The sequence below is a fragment of the Alosa pseudoharengus genome, unplaced genomic scaffold (genome assembly GCF_046254945.1).
Source record: "Alosa pseudoharengus isolate Yale_2024_CS ecotype anadromous, Long Island Sound unplaced genomic scaffold, YU_APseudo_1.1 YU_APseudo_1.1_scf_22, whole genome shotgun sequence".
Classification (NCBI taxonomy): domain Eukaryota; kingdom Metazoa; phylum Chordata; class Actinopteri; order Clupeiformes; family Clupeidae; genus Alosa; species Alosa pseudoharengus.
The window spans coordinates 6257994-6279157 of NW_027468680.1; the positions used below are offsets into that span (position 1 = coordinate 6257994).

Consider the following 21164-nt stretch of genomic DNA (forward strand, 5'->3'; position numbering starts at 1 on the left):
CATATAAACACATAAGTAAAGAAGAGAGATGATAAGCCAGTGATGAATGGCAGACATGTGTCTTTATGAACCTTCAGACAAAGGCAGAGGAATCAACAAAGAATGGGGGTAGAGGAGCGCTTCTTGGACTCTACAGTTTGGTTAAGTCAGAGGTGCTCTTTGGATGGGAAACTAAATGCCAAGAATCAAGAAACTCCAAGGCACTCTCTATTGAAAAAGTTAAAAAGCCTTTATTATCATGGCTTGGTCAAGTTAACCTTCTAAAGGTTTCGGCTACATGCCTTCTAACTCCCAGAAGAAGGCATGTAGCCGAAACGCGTTGGAGTTTTTTAGAAGGTTAACTTGATAATAATAGGCAGAGGAATATCCAGAGCACATACAAGAGATTAATTATCAGATTTTGTGTTTTTTTCTTCAGATATGCCATGGCCAATTAGTATAAATGTGTGTGTGTGTGGGTTAGTTATGAAAAGATCCATCCCATTCAAGCCACAGAGTTCCTAGGAAGAACAAAACCTGTTTACTACAGTTTTACAACCTGTGTGTTGTTGTTACCGTTCAACGGCTTCCTTTCTGAAGTGAACACAGAGCTCTCAAGTCTCAGGCCTGAGACACGCGATTGACAGACGTCATGCCACACATGCCTCATGACCTTACATGACCCCATGCCACACATACCTCATGACCTTACATGACCCATGCCACACATGTCGATAGTGATGTGAGTTGTTGTAATTCTAGTTGTGCTGTTAGTCAACTCAATAGTGATACAATTATGTTGGGCTTGAAATCTGACCTGAATGTTGAGCTTGAAATCTGACCTGAAATTTGCTTCTGGTCATTGCTTATGGGGAATCGCTAGAATCATGCCACACATGCCTCATGACCTTACATTACCCCATGCCACACATGCCTCATGACCTTACATGACCTCATGCCACACATGCCTCATGACCTTACATGACCCTATGCCACACATGCCTTTGCTTTTATCACACGGCTTTGTTTCCTCCGTAATGTAATGTTATAATTTGATTATTAAATTCAACTGGCAACGGAATCAGTTCATTTTGATGGCCTACTGTACGTGTGGTTTACATAAACTGTATAGTAAGGTAGTTTGCAGGTTACACAATACGTAACCTACGTGCATTTAGTGCATATAGTGTCTCAAGAAGATGCAACAAGGCTCTTCATCAAACAAGTTCAAATTCACATATGGTATAAAATTTTATCAATGAACTAAACTCATTTAAGCTACGCATGCCTTGCTTTCTGCCTGATTGACACCTTAATTCCCAGCTTGTATAAATAACAGCCTGCTAGAGACTGACTGAGGTAAATAACCACAAGACTTTGAGCGGAACGGTAACCACAGTGGCATGGTATTCCAGGAAAGCACATTTGTGTGAAGGTAGCAATGGAGGACATTTCCATATAAGATGCTGTGTGGGAAGTCAGGAGCAGTCAAGGAGAATGCCCAGGAGAAGGACACTGTCGTTCAGATATCATATTTTGTTTTTATTCTTAACATTTTATCATATTCATTCATTCATTAATTTATTCTCTTTTTATCCTTCATTGTTCCATGCTTTGAGTATGATAAAGCACTCTACAAATAAAATATATTATTATTATTATTGTTTTTAAGAGTTAGTGTTGAGGTACTCCTTTGAACTGCATCATAATGTGATGATGGAGCAGCAGATAGATCATCATCTGATAAGTGGTTGGCCCATGCAGGTTTGATTCCTGAACCCCCTTTTGTGAATCCATGTTGGTTTGACAAAAGCATCTGCTAAATACTGTCACTTTACTTAACGTCAGTAACTAGACACAGACTTGTCACTGTCGTATTTTTCTATATGCTTCCTAAAAAACAAACAAATGAGCAGTTTAGATTTATTTTTTCCCTGGCCTATGTCTTGCTCCAAGAGTGTCCCATTCTTTGACTGGGAACGTGGGAAAGGGCTACAGCATCAATAGTACATCGACTAGGAACAGAATAGAATTGCCTCAGTGGAATCTCTCCTCTTGGCACTCATGCACATGAGCTTCCCCGTGAAAGGACATTACATAATGGGGTGCCAGGATTGAGTGTGCCAGCTCCTCTGGTTCCTTTTGTGTGTGCAACAACAACACACAAGTCTTTGTGATGACTGCTGAAAATCAGCCCTGCATCTTTCACCTGTAGAGACCCATCTGGCTCCGACCCATGCCTTTAGAAACGCTCTGCCAACAACAAGCTATAGTCTGGACAGTTTTTTTGTTTCTGTGTCCAAATGTGCAGAAGAAAATGTCACCTGTTAGGTTACCTGTTACTAGGCTACACACGGAAAAGAAGGACAGGGCTTTTGTTGGGGGTGTAAAGACTAAGACTGTTAATTGACTAACTTATGAAGCAATTCATTGGTGATGTAGTTATGCACACAATTCAACATGCATAATGCAAACTGATTAAATATAACTTGTGGCTTTAAATATGACTTGTTATGACTTGTGGTGAAGATGCCTTCTTACAATGACGTATATATATATATATATATATATATATATATATATATATATATATATATATATATATATATATATATATATATATATATACTATTAATACTATACTATTAATCCTTGATATATTATTAATCCTCAATTTATATCAGTATGTGATGACATCACTTCAGCTCTTTTAGGAATAACTGGAATTATCCCATGGTTTCTTAAGAAAACTCCTGCCTTTGGAATTCTCTTAATGCCCTGGCTTCAATCCAAAGGCTATGTGCTTTGTTTTGGTTAAATTGGTCAGGTGATGCATGAGGGCAAGGATTCACGAGACCCAAGGATTTCCATTGCAGCTGTTTTGTATTAATACATAGGCCTAAGAAGCATCCAGTTAATAAAGTTAGGTCTATTTGACACGCATGGCTTGAAATGCGTTTCCCTTTAGACGTGGGTGCTTAAACATTCTGTATCACATTAAATCAAGTCACCAAACGTTTCTATTTCTGACAGCTGAATTATGGGTTCTATGGTATAGTGTAGAACCGTGGTTCACGTGATGCCCCCTGCTGTTTGTTTAAATGATAGGTCCAACACAGAATAATTTGTAATCCATTTTGTTAACAGTAGTAGGCCTATCTGTCCAATAAACTATCAATTAAAATGCAAGCCTTCCATAACTTGCAATGTAGACCTTGGTCACATAACGCAAATTAATCATATAAGCCTCGCTGTACTGTGGCTCCTTTAAATACGAATGGGTATCATAAATCCACACGTTTTGGTCAAACATCTTAAACATAATCCCATTAAACCAGTCGATGCCACGACACAACACTGGTCATTGTTAATGGTATACATTATTTTATAAACTGCTCTCGGATCAGAGATTTGAAGCGGTTGTCTAGGGTTGTGGTGAGAGAAACAAGAACAGTGGGCACTCCCTTTGAGTGTACGTCGCCTGGGCGTGCCCTCATAAGACGCAAACATAGGAAATGTAGTTCTTTTAGATGTTGACTACTTTAGGAGACGGCCATAAAACGTCATTACCCATCTATCTGTGCAGTCCAACACATGCGCATTGGGTGTTGTAAATGTCCATGTGTAAGCGCATCACGTGTAGCGATTCCGTTGATCGTCATGTTTCTGCTGTAAAGACTTGCCAGCTTGCTTGGAAGATAGGTTGTTTCGTTTCGCTTCAGTTTGTCTTTAGTCCATTCTTTATTTTTGTCCATTATTTTTCCAGAGAATGAGCGATAACGATGATATTGAAGTCGATAGTGATGTGAGTTGTTGTAATTCTAGTTGTGTGCTGTTAGTCAACTCAATAGTGATACAATCATGTTGGGCTTGAAATCTGATAAACATGTTTTCCTGAAATTTGCTTCTGGTCATTGCTTATGGGGAATCGCTAGCAATGCTAATATTGAGTTGAATTCTGTAGGCAAAGCTATATAGCAAGCTAATGTTAGCCAGCTTTTCATTTGACTGCTCTCGACATTACGACGTATTTGACGTTTTAGTTTAGCTTATATTGAGTTACACTAACACTTCCCTTTCGTTTCTTGCAGGAAGATTCGTCGAGATACCATAATGTGGTACGTGATCGACGTGCAATTTTGTAGCCACTTTGAATGTTCACCTTTCTCTTCCACATCTCCATAGTCCCCCAATACTACGAAATGCTTGGCCTTACTTAGCCCAGTTCCTGCCTTATTGTGCTAGCTGGCTATCTAGGTATGTTTCTCGAGGATTTTAGCATCAGGCGTTATTAATTTCCGCAGTAACGTTGGCTTCATACTTCAACTAGAATTGGTAGCTAAAATATGTCGCCTTCAATGTTAGCATGCGAGCTACCTCTAGTTGTATTTTTTTACATTAGCTGTAGCTAGCTAACGTTAGTGTCTGTTCTCAGAAGACAGTAGCCACCAAGCTATCTGATGTTGCTCTCGTAGGACGGATTGGGTTATGCAGATGGATAAATATTCGTTTAGAGGAATGTAACACGAGCCACTTCAAAGAATTCTAGAATGCCCATTCAGTTGTAATATCTAATATGTCGCCAAGGATTGCGCTGAAAATATTTACGCATGAAGGGTAATCCCATCCCACAAGGCTAAGCGCGCCCTATATTTAGCTGCGCTAAATGATCAATTTCCGCGAGATCATTATTACATCATTTCTATATAGCTGACATCTTATCTCCAAATTACGGTAGCTAAAATGTTGCATTGGTATTGCATTTGGGAAGACAACTCAGTTTATTAACGTGCTAAGTGTAGCTATCTTTCAGCTGTCACACATATCAGTTGAGTGTTGCAGGCGTTCAGATACCCTGTACGTCGAACCGCATTGACACTCATACTGGGAGAATAGTGCAATTGATTCTATGAAAAACATTAGCTAGCTTACATAAACAAGGCCTGCAGTGGAAGCTATGACTTTGGACAACCTCTGTGGACGTTCATAATCGCCTTGGCCTTGCACGATTTTCACCACCATGTCATCCGAAGAAAAGTAGCAATTTGGTTAATGTTTGTTTTTAATATTTTGAAATGAAAACCTTTTATTATTATTATTATTATGTTACAGAAACATTATTATGTTACAGAAACACAGATAGGTCTGCTTCCATATTCCTGTATCTGTGAACGTTAAAAAATAAGATATTTTGCATCTTAAGTATTAATACTAAATGCCTCCTTTTTTGTTAATTTTACATAATAATTGATTGGCTTATGCACCAGCTGTGTAAAGGGATTTTGTAAAAGCAACTTCTTGTAATCTAGGTCACTATGTATGTGCCAGTCTGTCCTTCTTCTTCTTCTTCTTCTTCTTCTTCTTCTTCTTAGGAAGCTTACTAATAAACAAGTTTAGCTTCCATCTGCATCACCAGAGATACTGTCCCCGCATTGTCTTACAGTTGTAAACATACAGAGCCTGTTAAGTGCGACATCCATTTTCTGTCCAAAACACTCAAATCCATGTGCCAACTTTACTCTCTCTAGCTTGATCACAAAACACAGTTGTCATGAAGAGGTCCGGGGGTTGACGTGGGAGTCGATCCATGTTAGTTTAGCTGAAGAGCCCTACTGAGGTTTTCTCGTGCTATGTGACTTCGATCCAAAGCTGGAGTGTTTCCGCTGGGCCAGGTGAACCTCTGGGACGCACCTGTCAGTCTCCAGCCTGGAGCCTCTAGCACGGTCTTTCTCAAAGTGTGGTCTACAGACCACTGAGCTCTAGTGGTCTGCAAGCAATATTTGAAATATTGAACCAACTGTTTAATGTATGTATGAACAGCTTACTAGTAACATGACCAGTATCAAATTGTCAAGACGGGGTTAATTAAAAGAAAATCAAATTAATCCTCTAAAAGACTTGATGAAAGTGGTTCAGCGAGTTTTGTGTAATATAGTGTTGGAAGTAGGCTTATTTTTTTTTTTTCTGGACATTTGGGGAGTCTATGAGTTTTCGATGTATTAATTTATTTATTTCATTTATTTATTTGTATTATATTATTCTAGTGATAGAAGCTTAATGCTGGTATCACTGTATGTATTCGCTTTAGACATAAGCGGCTGTTAAGAACCATAACAATAACCATGTAATTTTTGAATAATAGGCATTTTTGACCTTTTTCAAACATGGAAGCATGTTAGCGTTTTTGCACTAGTTGTGAGATTGAGTAGTTGGTTATGTTAAGATGGAAAAAACTGAGACCTATATGAAGTGAAGCAACTGTTTTTCTGGCTGCCAAGTGATCATTGCAGTCCTATGTTTTCTTTTCCCGGCTTTGTCAATTTGTTTTGTTTTTGGTGTCGTGACTTGGTGTTTGTTGAGTCTGACCCAGTTAATGGTCTGTGATGTTCTGGTCCCCAGGCAGACAAGCGGGCCCATCACAACGCGCTGGAGCGCAAGCGCAGGGACCACATCAAAGACAGCTTCCACAGTCTACGGGACTCTGTGCCTGCGCTCCAGGGAGAGAAGGTCTGTCCCTTTACACTACTCTCAATTTGTTTTTTTAGTGCCATCTTATGGCCTCCTTACACCAAACAACTTTGACAAGATTTGGGAACGATTCTTGAAAGATTGGAGTCTTTTGAGTAAAGCTTGAAATGGGGGGCATTAGTTAAGACTACAATCTTTCAAGAATTTTTCCCAAATCTTGTCAAAGTTGTTTGGTGTAAGGTGCCCATTATTTGGCATTCCCTGAAATCTAAAGGTGGGTTTATAGTCTGTAGACTGGTGAATTCTTGGAATTCTTCCAAAATCACAGTTTAAATGACAGCAATTGTTTACTGTTATATTGTAATGCTAATTCACTGACTTTATGACTGTAAATTATCTCTGTAAAACTTAAATCTAAGGATCATACTTTAACTGCATTATGGTCACCCCATGTAGGTTAATGGTCTGTTTGTTGGTAGATAGAAGAAACTTCTGTAATTGTATTCTTTTATTCTTTCAGTGCCATGTGTCGGTAATTATACATTTATTTGTTTTATTGCTCTCGTTAATAGTCTGTGCTGGCTCTGTCTCAAGTAAATGCTGTAAGGTCTGAGACTATGGTCAGTATGCATAACCACACATAATGTGCAAATGTCATGTCATGTGATTGTATTTGTTACCAATGTTGATAATATGTTGTTATCAGTGCTACACTGATAACGGTGCTGTGCTTTAAAGTTACAGAGAAAATGCATAATTTAGCAAGCAGCTGTTTCCTGTATGTGTGTGCATGTTATTTGGCCAGTGTCACCTGACTTGAAGTTTGAGTTGTATAATTTGCTGCTGACAGCACTCTGTGAAACAGGCGTCCCGAGCACAGATCCTCGACAAGGCGACGGAGTATATCCAGTACATGAGGCGAAAAAACCACACGCACCAGCAGGACATTGACGACCTGAAGAGGCAGAACGCCCTGCTGGAGCAGCAGGGTGAGTCTGGGGGTGCCCGAGGAGGGTGGGGCAGGGGCATCGGCATCTAAGCCCATGGATCCAGCCCTTCATCGGGTACTGCCCCACCGGTGTGACGGGAATGTTGTAAAATGAACGTTCTAAAGAATATCTGCGTTTGTCAAATACAACATGGAATTTTAGAACCATGCATTGTTGCAGAACTAAGGGCCTGAATACACCAAACACGTTTTTTGCGCTGACGGCGTCTATTTTCAATACAAATCCTATGAAGTTCACAGTGCTCAGCGCCGTCGGCGGAAAAAAGCCCTCAGCGCTGACCGTTTTTTTCCGCAGTGCTCTGAGCGCTTTTAGGACAGTGCTGGGCTCCTCAATGTCACTTCTCTCTTGCTAGCCAATTGAAATCAAGGAAGGGGGCGGGACCTACACTGTCAACAATGTTGGTAGTGGCAGAGGAAAACTAATGGCCCGTCCCAATACCTCACCTACCCCTAGATTTGCCGATGCAGGCTTAAAACGAAGTGGGAGATGAAATTACCCAGGATACCGTGCGGGCTCAGCGAGCTGGCCAAGTTTTTCATATATTTTTGCAAATAAGCATATTAAAATTTCAAAATATGTTGGAATATGTTAGTTTGATGCACATCTGATGGACTGTTGAGTTTTGAACACTAATGTTAGAAAATATCTCACGAAGCTATCTGACGATGTTCATGATATCTGCTGAGTGCTTTGAGAGAGTCTGCCCATCAAATATCGTTATATATCTGATCTGGGTAGTTTCGTCAATATTTAGGATCTGTGTTCTAGTGTTCACATGAACAGGAATATCTTTGTTGATTAACCAGACGTAGATAAACCAGCACAGCCCACACAACAATGACCGCTGGAACGGGCATGTTCCTGAATGAAAATAGTAGCAGGCTACTACCGGTAGACACGTCGGCGCTGCGCGTGACGTAGGTGAGCACGTTCGCTACGCTAATTTGCATATAGTGGTGTCTCAATTCATAGGGAAAGATCTTCACTCCCACTTCCCTTGTCGAGGGGGCTTTAATGTTGAGGGCAATCAAAACTAAGTGGAAGTTTTAAGGGGGGAGAAATGGGGCGGACCCTAAAGTCCTATCATGACTAATATTAAACAACTGCTGCAAATTACAAAGCCTAGAGGGATGACCTATTCTATTGTATTGCCAAATGAACTCCTTTTGTCTGTCAAAGTCATATTTAGCGAGCTGAGTCCTAAACGTTCCAAAAAGACGTGCTGGCAGAAGATTTTGGTAACATAGCAGCAATAAACACTTGACCGAAGCGCTCTGAAAATGAGGTTGAGGGCGCTGTCACCGCAAAAAACGCGATTGGTGGACAGAGGCCCTAAATCTTTTGTTAGAATTTTTAAAACTTTCCTGCTGAAAGGGTATTGTCCACACAGACACATTCACCCAGGCTGTGTATGCAAAGGAAATGGATGCTTGGAGCATGGTGGTATTATATAGACTTGAAGAGTGTGAGGTGACGCCACCACCATTCATTTTAATTGCTGATGGTAGGCTAGCCACTTCAGCCCAGTAGGTACTGTGGTGATCGCAGACATTGTTAAAAATGTCGTCCAATGGATGCTCACTTCTGGTACCATATCTACGAAAAGACAATTGGTTACAGATGGCCAGGAAAGTATGCTGTCTTTGTGGATTGGTTGACAAAAGTATGCTGTCTTTGCTGATTGGTTGACATTCCTGGCCTCATACCTACATGCTCACAACGTTTCTTATTTCAGGATTGCGACACATGAACGTTGAATATTACTTTACACTTTCACTCGAATGCTTACGCATATGCACATACACATCATAAAGAGTACTAGTGTATTTACTTTGTATTTAGTTTGCAGTCAAAACCTTACTGGTGTAAAACCAAATATTAGCTTTTGCATGTTATTGCTGAGCTTCAAATGATTTGTTCAAGTTCAAGTTTGTTGTGTGCTCATAATTAAGGATTTGACAGTTGATATCATCTTAGTGGGCTCATTCATGTAGTATGTGTGCTCTTTATTTTGGCATTGACTCATTGTCAAATGAAGTCATGGAAATTTGAGGTAGCCAGACTGGTGACTAGTTGATGCTTACGTGGGGTGTGTTAGGATGTCTTCACGTGTGTTTATAATTGTGTGTGTGTGTGTGTGTGTGTGTGTGTGTCTGTATCTGTATCTGTATCTGTGTGTGTGTATATCTGTGTGTGTGTGTGTGTGTGTGTATCTGTGTGTGTGTGTCTGCAGTGCGAGCGCTGGAGAAGGCGAAGGGTAATGCCCAGTTCCAGTCATCCTACTCCTCCAGTGACAGCAGCCTGTACACGAACCGCAAAGGCGGGGCAGTGTCCGCCTTCGACGGGGGTTCCGACTCCAGTTCTGAGTCTGAGGAAGAGGAGCCCCCGAACAGGAAGAAGCTGCGCGCAGAGCCCAGTTAAACCCCCCCTCCCCCCACTTCCACTCCTGCTCCCACACCCTCATCAAATCAGTGCGGAGGGACACAAGCAGAGACTCTCCTGTCAAACCCAACCCAACCCCACCCCACACCTGCTCTCTCTAGTCTTTGGCATCATTTTCCTCCCTCCCCACCACCCCACTTCAGGCTGGGAGAGTGCTTGCTCTCGTGGGCTCCTGAGGTCACCACTGCAGACATCCTACCCCCTTACAGCGCCCCCTTCTGGACCAGATCAGCAGGTTTTGAACGGGGTCTCTGGTCTGATCCAGCCAGCTACTGTCTGGGGAACCTTTTTTTCATTTTGTTTATTTTTTTTTCTGCTCTCTCTCTCTCTCTCTCTCTCTCTCTCTCGTGACGTCCCTCCCGTCATCACAAGTCTGACTCAGAAAACAAGCCACTCCTTGAGTGAGGCAGCTCCGCCGTCTGAACGACTTTTCAAAACGCCTTTCGCAAAAAACCTCACCGCGCGTCGCCAGGACGACCTCGAAGAAAGTGTGGAGGAAGGAGGGAAGTGAGCACACGGCTTTAGCTAAGCTTCGTTACCCACCCGCCCCCACCCCCGCCTCACCCCTGCAAGTACGAGGAGCCCCCATTAGCCCAAAAGCATGGGGGGAGATCCTCCTGCAGAACAGCTTACCTTTTTAAATATTTGTACTTTTCCACTCAAGAGAAAAAAAAGAATGTGAATTTTCTTTTGGGAGGGGATGATGGTATGTATGTGCGTGTGCGTGTATGTATGTGTGTGTGTGTGTGTGTTTTACCTGCCTTGACCGGTATAGTTGGCTTAAGATTCTCCCCTCTAAAACTGTTTTGTTGCAATGCGTATCTTTTAAGTCTTCTTGAAATGAGTTTGTGTCCTGGTAGTCAAACTGTTGTCGTTTGCCTGAGATTATCAATTAGAATTAGATGAAAACGAGGCTTTTGTGAAGTATTTCTTTTTCCAAAATTGGATTAGGCACAAAACAAAAAACAAAAACAAAACACAAAAACAAAACAAAAAAAAAACAATTAGGGATTTTGGGTTGATGTGCACTCGCCAGTGAGCTGTGAAGACTTAAGAAGATCTGGAATAGACATGGTACCGGCTGGTAGGTTCTGGAGCTGGATCGGAGCGGGTTTGTTCCAGAACCTCTAGGGGTCTGGACCCCCCTCATAGTATCAGTGTAGTTTGAGGATGTAAAGTATAAATACGAGTGTCTGTCGTTTTCCTTCCCAAATGGATATTGAATGTTACACAAAGCAGTTAAAGATAGTAACCTTTTTATTTTTATTACAACAAAAGTCCATATCAATGTGTAGTGAAATACACTGTATACTCCTCCATGTTATCTATAATACCAACCGAACTTTCCCAGGAAATACTTGCCTGTCTGGGGAATGTTTGACTTATTTTTTTTTTTTTCATTTAAAAAGAAATCATTAGTGTGTACGAAATACTAGGTAATTGTTTGATTCCATTCCATGGAAAATACAGGTATGTTGTACATACTGCCAACAATTGTCTTGCAAGTTGAGGCATACCTTTACTACGAAACTATAAATAAAACTATTTTATCCTTTTATGATGTCTGATTTCTGTTTACTAAAGGTATGATGGAAAATAAAATTGAAGGCTGTTGCAGGCCTTGAGGGAGAGTTGCCCAATATCATAGATGCACTTAGGTTTTTATCTGTTGCTTTAGTGTGTTTCTCGAGTTTTAATTTTATGCAATTTAAAACAATTAGTTTGTGCAATTTAAAACAATTGGTCAAAATGCTTAGTTTATGTCTCAAAAGCAAGTGTTTATGCCAATGAAACTGTCAGTGCAATCAAAATGACCATATCCAAAAAGTCCATATGCCATTGTTTATGAACAATATATTTAAAAGTATTTCCTAATGCAAAAGGCTTTTACAGCATTGTGCAGTAAAACAGACATCAACCCAGGGCAGAGCAGTGCACCACTGTAAGTCAGATCTTTCCATGTTCCTGTCTGCTAAGCCGCATATTTTTGTTCACATAAAACAACTAGTTCAACACATTTTGCATGTAATGACTCAAACATGAAATGAGGCCCATTTCTTTTATGGGGTAGGACTATTCAGCATGGAACCAGTATAGCGCATTTTGACAAACATGACATTAGAATTGGAAATGTAAAACAACAGCAGACATTTTCACACAATCGGTTGCATGGATGTATTTAAGCATTTGCTGTTTGTTTGAAGTAATGAGTACGAGTAATGCAGTTATGTGGTTTGAACATGCAGTTTTGTGATTTTCAATTCTGATCTGAGAAATACATCAAAGTGACTGAGGAAAAAAGTGTAATGTGCGTCACGTGTAGTGTGTGTGAGCTGGCCCAGGCTCCACCACGATCATCTGTGGTTGATGAGGCTGGTTAAAGTGCTCAATGGTTTAAAACGCCACACACAGGAACCACACAATCAGGCTGACGGAGATGTGAAGTCAAAGAAGTCAGTTGGAGGTTTCAGGCCGGAGCTTCGCCCAGCCCCCCCAGCCTTCCCAATGAAATGGGACCATTTTCCCAGAAGGCCTTAGAGGTCTGGCCCTTGACGGTGGGGGGAGTGTCGGCGTTCGTGCAGCGGCAGCGTGTTGAAGTGAGCGAGAGCCCTGGCCACCTTCTCCGGGTTGACGTTGTAGACGGGGTGCGTCCGAGCCTGCTGCCCAGAAATAGGAAAGCAGCACAGCCTCAGGGGAAGTGGGTTACTGATATTGGATTTGCCTTAACTGCATTAGATGTGAACTTCAGAACAGACAGACACATCAGCCAAAGTCTCTGTTTTTGCACTTTGGGTCTGGAGTGGGCACTTTGGAATCGTTGCAGGGTGCAGCTTACCCACTGCAGAACTTACCATTATGTCCACATACGTCTCTGTCCAAAACTTCTATTTTGAGACATAAATTGCATGGTTGCGTGAGCTTAATGTATTTGCCTGGTATGGTTTGGTTTCAGTCTTAATTTGCCACCGTAACAAGAGTTGATGTTCCTGGAGTATGTAATGTACTAGAAGCCAAAACGTGTGTGTAATATAAAGCATTGCAAGTGTTGCTGCAGCTCTGTCCTGGCTAGTTGAGTGAAGAGTTGACTGTACTCTACAGTTGACTGTAGAGTAAAATTGGCATAATAATCAAACATAATCTAAATAACCAAATTCATGTTGAAAGTGAATGTTCAAGTTCAAGTAGTTTTACTGTCATGTACTTATAAAAGTAATTATAAGTAATGCAATTCTTAAGCTCAAGAGCCAGCTCAACATCTGCAGTCTTAAAAGAGTAAATTCAAATGTTGTCATGTGGTGGCGTCAGGCTGAACGCGTTCCCACCTGAAGGATTGAGACCTACCAGTCTGTTTTCCTCTCCACCGAGGATGTGCTCTCGAGGAGGAGACGCAAAGATGAAGTGCTGCGCCATGGACAACCCACTCAGGCAGTAGGATGTGTGGTAGAAATCCCGCAACCTGGGAGAACCACAGAAGAAAGACTGTGTGTGTGTGTGTGTGTGTGTGTGTGTGTGTGTGTGTGTGTCTGTCTCCTTGCTCTCTTCGTTGTGCTGTTATCAGTCCTTTACATGATCACTGTGACCACTGAGTACAGTAAATACTAAACACAAAGGAATCCTAAGAGGTGAATGGTAACCTTTGTGTGTGTGTGTGTGTGTGTGTGTGTGAGAGAGAGAGAGCCCAACAGAGACTCACTTTCCAGGCTTGTCCAGTAGGCCGCCATCTGGGCACTGGCAGCAGAAGAGGAGGTACTCCTGCAGAGCCCGCTGCTCAAACATCCACCCCTCCACACTAACAGCTGGGTCACCTGCAACCACACACACACACACAGCTCTACACTAACGGCTGGGTCACCTGCAACCACACACACACAGCTCTACACTAATGGCTGGGTCACCTGCAACCACACACACACACACACACACAGCTCTACACTAACGGCTGGGTCACCTGCAACCACACACACACACACACACACACACACACACAGCTCTACACTAACAGCTGGGTCACCTGCAACCACACACACACACACACACACACAGCTCTACACTAACGGCTGGGTCACCTGCAACCACACACACACACACAGCTCTACACTAACGGCTGGGTCACCTGCAACCACACACACACACACACACACACACACAGCTCTACACTAACGGCTGGGTCACCTGCAAACACGAACACACATCTACACTGACAGCTGGGTCGCTTGCAACACACACACACAGACACACACACACCTCTACACTAACGGCTGGGTCGCCTGCAACACACACACCTCTACACTTCAGATTGGATCTCATGCAACCACACACACACACACCTGGAGGTGTCACCTTCAGGTATTTCTAGTCTGAGAGAGGTTCTCACCTGCCTGCAGGAGTATCTGGTGAATGAGGTGCAGGATGCCTGCCTGCCAGAAGGAGTAGCAGCCGTCCACCAGCTTATTACAGCGGCCCTGGAAACCACCCTCGAACCGCATCTGCCTGCTGCAGGCCCAGCGCTGACACACACACAAACACACACGCATACACACACACACACACACACACACAATGTTTACATTTATGTTTACGTTTATAGTTCTTAGCAGACACTTTTGTCCAGGTGCACCTACCAGCAGTGCTCTGATGTTCAGCCGTTGTTGTCCTTTCAGGATGACCAGAGCGGCCAGTGCACAGAAGGTGTAGCCACCATGGGCCTCCAGACCGGGGACTCCCCCCATGCCCCCCTCCCAGCTCTGGCACCTGGCAAAGGGCACAGCAGACCCACAGGGGCCAGGGTTGGGCATTGGGCAGTTGGGTGGGCCATGTGTGCTACTGTCATTAGTTTATGAAGCGCAGTGTGCAGTGATACATTGTGTGTGTTAGGATCTGTGATGAGTTCCAGGGTTCAGAGGTCAATTATACACACTAGCAAGCGACAGGGTAATGTGATGCTCTTGCATGTATGGCAGTGACGGTACAGTAATAAAACTCCCAACTCCAACGGTTGTTGGAATAACTCTGTGGATTACTCCTTATCTATAATTCTACACTATGTGCTAGTACACAATGCCAAGTAGCTCAGTCAGAGGCCCAGTCAGAGCATTTCAACATGGCCCCTTTCCCACAGTCTCTTCACATGGGACTAATGCACTATGTGACAAGATGTCACAGTCAGCAGACAATGCTGCGGAGTTCTGGACTAACTAGGACAAACTCGAAAACAAATGCTAACAAGGCTACACCAATAAGCTTTTTCTTTAAGAGTCACCCCAATGTCCCTGTACTTTCAATATTCTTTCAAGCCTTGCCTTCAGGATTAATTTGGGTTGATTTAGAAATAATAATAATAATAATAATAATAATAATAATAATAATAAAATAATTTAGTCTCTAGGGGCAGGTTTTCTGTACATTAGTCCTGGTTCTACACTAAAAGCTTTCTCCAATGGAAATCTCTATTGGACTTCTCTTTTAGTCCAGGACCAGGACTAGGCTTAAACCATGTACGGGAAACTGGCCTACTGTCTGGCTAGATGAGACTACCCATAAGAGCCCACTCTCAAACAGACCAGGCTCAGGTCAGACACAGCTGTGTGTGTTGATGATCTCACTGCCTGCTATCTGTCTATCTGTCTATCTGTCTTTCTATCTATCTATCTATCTGTCTGTATCTGTCTATCTGCCAGTTGATCTGTCTGTCTATCTGTCTTTCCCTCTGCCTGTCTATCTGTCTATCTGCCAGTTGATCTGCCTGTCTATCTGCTGGTTGATCTGTCTGTCTGCCTTTCGGTCTGACTGTCTGCACTGCTCACCTGGCCACCCAGTCACAGGTGCCCTCAAACAGGTCGGGAGTGATGATGTTGGTGAGGGAGGCCACAGACGCAGCGCAGTATATACTCCTGCAGAACACACACACACACACACACACACACACACACACACATCAGTGTAAACTCCTACAGAACACACGCATACATCCACACATCACTACACACACATTAGTACATACACTCATCAGTATACTCCTGCAGAACACACACACACACACACACACACACACAAGTACACACACACACACACACACACACACACACACACACTCATCAGTGTAAACTCCTACAGAACACACGCACACATCCATCACTACACACACATTAGTACATACAATAGTGACTTTGCACTATTATATTGACTGTCCAATTTCAACCCAATTTTGCTGCTCTTATTTCTTCATTGTATGTGCCTTCTTATTTACTCATTTATTGTTTACTTGAATGTTATGTTTGTCTGTGGACTTAATTGGTAAAATATGTCTTGTCTTCACCGTGGGATAGTGAGAAACGTAATTTCGATCTCTTTGTATGTCTGGGCATGTGAATAAATTGACAATAAAGCAGACTTTGACTTTGACTTTGACTTTGACACTCATCAGTATACTCCTGCAGAACACACACACACACACACACACACACACACACACACACAGACACACAAGTACACACACACATCAGTGTAAACTCCTCCAGAACAAACGCACACATTACACTACACACACATTAGTACATTAGTATACTCCTGCAGAACACCCACCCACACCCACACACACATACACACACACACACACACACACACACACACACCAGTGTCTACTTCAACCCACCTGACGTCTACTTCTCCACCTACATGCATCTGGAAGGAGCCGTCCTTCTGCCTCAGTGAATACAGGAAGTCAAGCAACTTCTCTCTGACATGAACAAGGAAATCAAATGTTGGATGGTTTTATGTAATTATATTGAACTGGTACTAGCACTTAAACATCACGCATATTCAGCACTTCATGCAGACCCATAATACACAATTCTCAAATGTATATATTTAAATGGCTCAAATGCAAATATTAAAATGGCTCAAATGTTTATCACTGACTCAAATACTGTATATTTAAAATGGATCAAATGTACATTTAGTCTTTTTTTCAGTCGCTTTGGTGTATTTCTCAGATCAGAATTGAAATTCTCAAAACTCACTTGTGCACATCAGAAAAGCAATTTGCATTTCTTTGAATAAACAAAAACAAATCCTTTAGTACACCCATGCAACTGTTCGTGTAAAAATATCTGCTTTTTTTTACATTTGCTAATATCATGTCGGTCAAAAATGTGCCAAAATGGTCCAATAATGGCTTATTTCATCGGTTGAGTCATTACAATTGTCATAATCTGTCAAGCATAATTTATGCGAACGAATATATGTGACCTGACAGGATGTATTGCACCAACTGTTATGCAATTGTTAATGAGGATTCGAGAAATGCACCAAAGCGACTGAGAAAAACTGTAAATCATTCATATTACTGTTCAAGCACTTCCTTGTACCTGTCGATGACGTCATAAGCATCCTGTGTTCCGATAACACACAATGCGTTGACAGCCGCGTATGTCGGCGCCAGGTGAGCTTGTTGGCCTGGACCTCCTGCGAAGCCTCCAGTTGGGCTCTGGCATCTGGAGATGAACTTACACACACTGAGACCACACACACACACACACCTGGGTCATCACAATGGCTGTCATGTCATCCTTCTTTCCCTGATCAGCATACAGATCCCATGTTCCCATGTGGAACACATCACTGGTGTTCTTAAATTTACATCAAGACTAATATACAGAACTGTGTAAATGTTTAGACGCATTTAAAACAATGCTGTGTAGTCAGTTCATGTTCAAAATGACAAAAAAAATTTGGCTATCAATTAGCAACAGTTAGCAGAATAACATTACCCTCCTTTGGCCACTAGAGGGCTGTGAGGAGCAGGTAGTAGCAGCTGCATACACATCCTTCAAAACAATGCAAAGCAAAGAGAACCAGAGAGAGGCAGAAAATCCCACTTCACTGACATGTGCCAGCATTGTGTTATAAGCCAGAGGTGAGGTGCTCAAAGCAAAGGAGATGAGGGCAAAGCCTCTTACAGCACTAATGGTCAGCACACGCAGTCCCACTGCGTGTGTGGCCTCTAACATAGACCTTACAGTAACTACTCTATGGGAGACAGAACACACTCTCTGGGTGTGTTCTCTCATCTAATGAAGAAGAGGGCAAATAAGTGAAGAGTTCGGTTCCAAAACGCTACATCTCCGTTTTTAAAAACATTAAAAAGTCATGCTATTTAATTTCAGGTAATATCAATCAAAGTGTAGCTGGGTTGTTTTGATTAAGTAAAGATAACTCAAATAACAATACCCAATTAAATTCCTATACTGAAATTACTTGGAAAACAAAATGTAAAAAAAGTATAAATGAAAATTCATTAAAATGGTGGATAAAGCGTTTTGGAACCAAACGCTAATGATGTGAATACATCATAAGGTCACAGATTCCTCTCTTCCTCACACAGCTCTCTCAGAGGGCACAGGGGCATGACGAGACAAGACAGAAACTGTTTACTTAAGACTCTAAGGATGATGGCAGAGTTTAAGTATGAATAAGTGAGGTTGTTAACATTGGGAGGAGATATTTCACAGAAGGTATTAGAAGCGTGCCAGTCTTAAGATGATGATGAGGAAAGACTACCCTCTATAAACACCTATTTCAGAATGTTGATGATCTCCTTTTAACACCATCCAACATTCTTAAAACGAATGTGTTAGAAACAATACAAATTGTGTTGTCCCTATTTGGACGTAAAGATTATTTTCAACACATTTGTTGTAAAAGTGTATACAATATAACAAAAGCTATGTGTTAGAAAAAGCACAAATTGTGTTGTCCCTATCTAGACATAGAGATGTGTTATATTCAACACATTCGTTTTAAGATAGCATCCAATCTAGTGTTAAAACTCAGAGGGCTTAAGCGCCTCTTTAAGCAACTGGCTATTTGATTTTCTGAAAGGCAGACTGTGAGATTGTGTCTTTAGAAACGGTGGCCTTCTGGGCTGCTGCCTCAGTCCCCTTTTGTACAGTCTGCGTCACACACGTCTGCGTTGCCAAGCATGACAAGAACAATATCATTAAATCTGCAGACGACACCACGGTGATTGGCCTAATAACCGATAATAAATAACCACACATGACTGTGTTGCCAAGCAACAACAGTATCATTAAATTAGCAGACAACACCACGGTGATTGACCAAATAAGCAATAATGATGAGGCTGTGTCTGTTGTGAGGCTGTATGTGAGTGTGTGTTGTGAGGGAGACAAGGGCAGGAGGCTGTTATGAGGTTGTGTGTGTGTGTGTATGTATGTGTGTATGATTGTACGTTCATATGTTCGTACGTGTGTTTCTGTGTGTGTGTGTGAGAGAGAGTGTGTATGTTATGATATGTGTGTGTGTGTGTGTGTGTTTCTGTGTGTGTGTGAGAGAGAGTGTGTATGTTATGATGTGTGTGTGTGTGTGTGTGTGTGTGTGTGTGTGTGTGTGTGTGTGTGTGTGTGTGTGTGTGTGTGTGTGTGAATGTTTGTGTGTTCATACATGTGTGTCTGTGTGTGTGTGTGTGTGAGAGAGAGAGAGTGTGTGTTATGATATGTGTATGTGTGTGTGAGAGAGTATTCGTGTGTGTGTGTGTGTGTGTGTGTGTGTGTGTGTGTGTCTGTGTGCGTACATGCATGTGTGCGTGTGTGTGTGTGTCGGTGTGTGTGTGTGTGTGTGTGGCACTCACTCCGAGGCGAGGTCAGGAGCCACAGGCTGGAGGAGAAGGTCCAAGCTGTGGAGGAGCCAGAAGCAGAGCCAGGGCCGACTGGCATCCAGAGTCTGGGGTGGTCAAGGGGGGGTGGGGGAGAAAGTGGCCTTCAGCTTTGGCACAGAACACACACACACACACAACTTCATAACAAACTCAACACACACACACACACACACACACGCAGGCACAGCCGCATGCACGCACACACACACACACACACACACACACACACGCAACTTCATAACAAACTCAACACACACACGCAGGCACAGCCGCATGCACACACACACAGACGCATGCACGCACACACACACACACACTCCCACTAAAGTGAAAAAGCAGCCGGGAACAAGAGCAGAGGATAAAAGAGCTTTCTTTGGCACGTTCAATGTTCCCTCTGTGGCCGAAGAGGCAGAGGTGGTATCACATGGGAGTGTATAAGAGAGTGCAGCGGTCGCCACGGCTGCCTATTTATACCTATTCTGGGCTCCGACGGGCCACACCACATACCTCATAGGACTCCGAGAGATGCTGCAGTCCGTCCGTCAAATAAATAATATGCTGTTCTCGCAGCAATACGGGCCTGAATGCGCACAGAATTATGAATTGTTACAACAATTAGTGTACGTTTATTATTTAAATAAATCACATTTTCACTTGAAGCGTAACATGCCCAAAAAGGCACTTTTGGACCATTCTTTCACCAACCTTGGCATCCTGTGGTCCTTCAAGTGGGCATGTATTACTTCACAAATACTTTCTTCTACCCTCTTCTAGATAAAACATAGAGACGTGCAGTTAGTTTTCAGTATTTTTTCAGTACAGTTAACTCACGAACAACATCTAATTGTATTTAAATTATACTTCACATGATTCACCATGCCTTTGCGATTTTAATGTCCCACTAAAGCCCTATCTGATAATTGCTAAATTCTGATGTCAAATATGGTCCAGATTATTTCTCCCAAAGTAGCCTATTCTCAGAATATTCGGAAGGCTCTAATTTTGCAGAAATCAATTAGCACGTGAAGTGCCACAGCTCATGCCAGCCCTCAAGCCGATTACCTGATCAGCTGACGTCACCGTTTGTAACCCATCGTCCTGAAACAGTTCGCGATTGTGGCAGTCCTGGAAACATCTCAGAGGAGGGTGCTGATCTTTCATTTCACTTTCACTGAAATTCTTACAGGACCCGAACTACTTCTTCACATATACATACTACATCAGTCTGCAGCTTTCTTTCCTTGTGTTGGTGAATTCGGTAGCCAGAAAGTGGGCGGTTACTTTGCAAGTTTCTGCGAGCAGCAAGAATTTGTGCCTGCCCCCCCCCCTCACGCGCTACCGCCCTCGAGATGTGGAGGCTACATGTGGAGGAGATGGATGCAGGTTTGACAGCTTATCAGACCGGTGCACTGGTTGACTTGATCTGAATTACAATGTTGAAAATATAAACTAAGAAATTGAACACGTATTTGTATCCATTTATCTTTTTAAACTATTTTAAAGTGTTCCTGGACCTACACAAAGTGTGTATATTTTGTATACATATTTTTTGTCACGTGTTTAAATGCTAGGGGATGAAAATAATCGCT

At 42.4% G+C, this 21164-nt stretch overlaps 2 protein-coding genes across 9 annotated transcripts; one reads left to right on the forward strand and one right to left on the reverse strand.

Moving 5' to 3' along the window:
* The first annotated feature begins 3627 nt into the window (after nt 1-3627).
* LOC143139681 (protein max-like) lies at nt 3628-11455 on the forward strand. Of its 5 annotated transcripts, none has more exons than XM_076300359.1 (6): nt 3628-3784; nt 4071-4097; nt 6379-6486; nt 6968-6979; nt 7313-7436; nt 9691-11455. In XM_076300359.1, exons 1-6 carry the CDS (start codon nt 3749-3751, stop codon nt 9876-9878), a joined length of 495 nt encoding a protein of 164 aa, XP_076156474.1. In that variant the 5' UTR covers nt 3628-3748; the 3' UTR covers nt 9879-11455. The 5 variants fall into 5 exon arrangements, with proteins under 5 accessions (XP_076156474.1, XP_076156470.1, XP_076156471.1 ...); XM_076300355.1 differs by lacking the exon at nt 6968-6979 and adding an exon at nt 7020-7067 and having other exon boundaries at nt 7298-7436; XM_076300356.1 differs by lacking the exon at nt 6968-6979 and adding an exon at nt 7020-7067.
* Nucleotides 11449-20851, reverse strand: LOC143139679 (protein farnesyltransferase subunit beta-like). Of its 4 annotated transcripts, none has more exons than XM_076300351.1 (12): nt 20638-20848; nt 20281-20342; nt 20083-20155; nt 19549-19640; nt 17267-17413; nt 16552-16635; nt 15704-15790; nt 14522-14651; nt 14275-14407; nt 13594-13705; nt 13242-13356; nt 11449-12559 (listed from the first exon to the last, which is right to left on the reverse strand). In XM_076300351.1, exons 1-12 carry the CDS (start codon nt 20734-20736, stop codon nt 12434-12436), a joined length of 1260 nt encoding a protein of 419 aa, XP_076156466.1. In that variant the 5' UTR covers nt 20737-20848; the 3' UTR covers nt 11449-12433. The 4 variants fall into 4 exon arrangements, with proteins under 4 accessions (XP_076156466.1, XP_076156464.1, XP_076156465.1 ...); XM_076300349.1 differs by having other exon boundaries at nt 11450-12559; nt 20281-20345; XM_076300350.1 differs by having other exon boundaries at nt 11451-12556; nt 20281-20345.
* Nucleotides 20852-21164: the final 313 nt, after the last annotated feature.

Coding starts and splice junctions, on each gene's coding strand:
- LOC143139681 (XM_076300355.1), top strand. CDS start 3,749: ATGAGCGATAACGATGATATTGAAGTCGATAGTGAT. Junction 3,785..4,070: donor ATATTGAAGTCGATAGTGAT/GTGAGTTGTTGT, acceptor CGTTTCTTGCAG/GAAGATTCGTCGAGATACCA. Junction 7,068..7,297: donor CTGTAAGGTCTGAGACTATG/GTCAGTATGCAT, acceptor TGCTGCTGACAG/CACTCTGTGAAACAGGCGTC.
- LOC143139679 (XM_076300349.1), bottom strand. CDS start 20,736: ATGAAAGATCAGCACCCTCCTCTGAGATGTTTCCAGGACTGCCACAAT. Junction 14,652..15,703: donor ACCTGTGACTGGGTGGCCAG/GTGAGCAGTGCA, acceptor GCCCTTTGCCAG/GTGCCAGAGCTGGGAGGGGG. Junction 13,357..13,593: donor CTACTGGACAAGCCTGGAAA/GTGAGTCTCTGT, acceptor TGGTTCTCCCAG/GTTGCGGGATTTCTACCACA.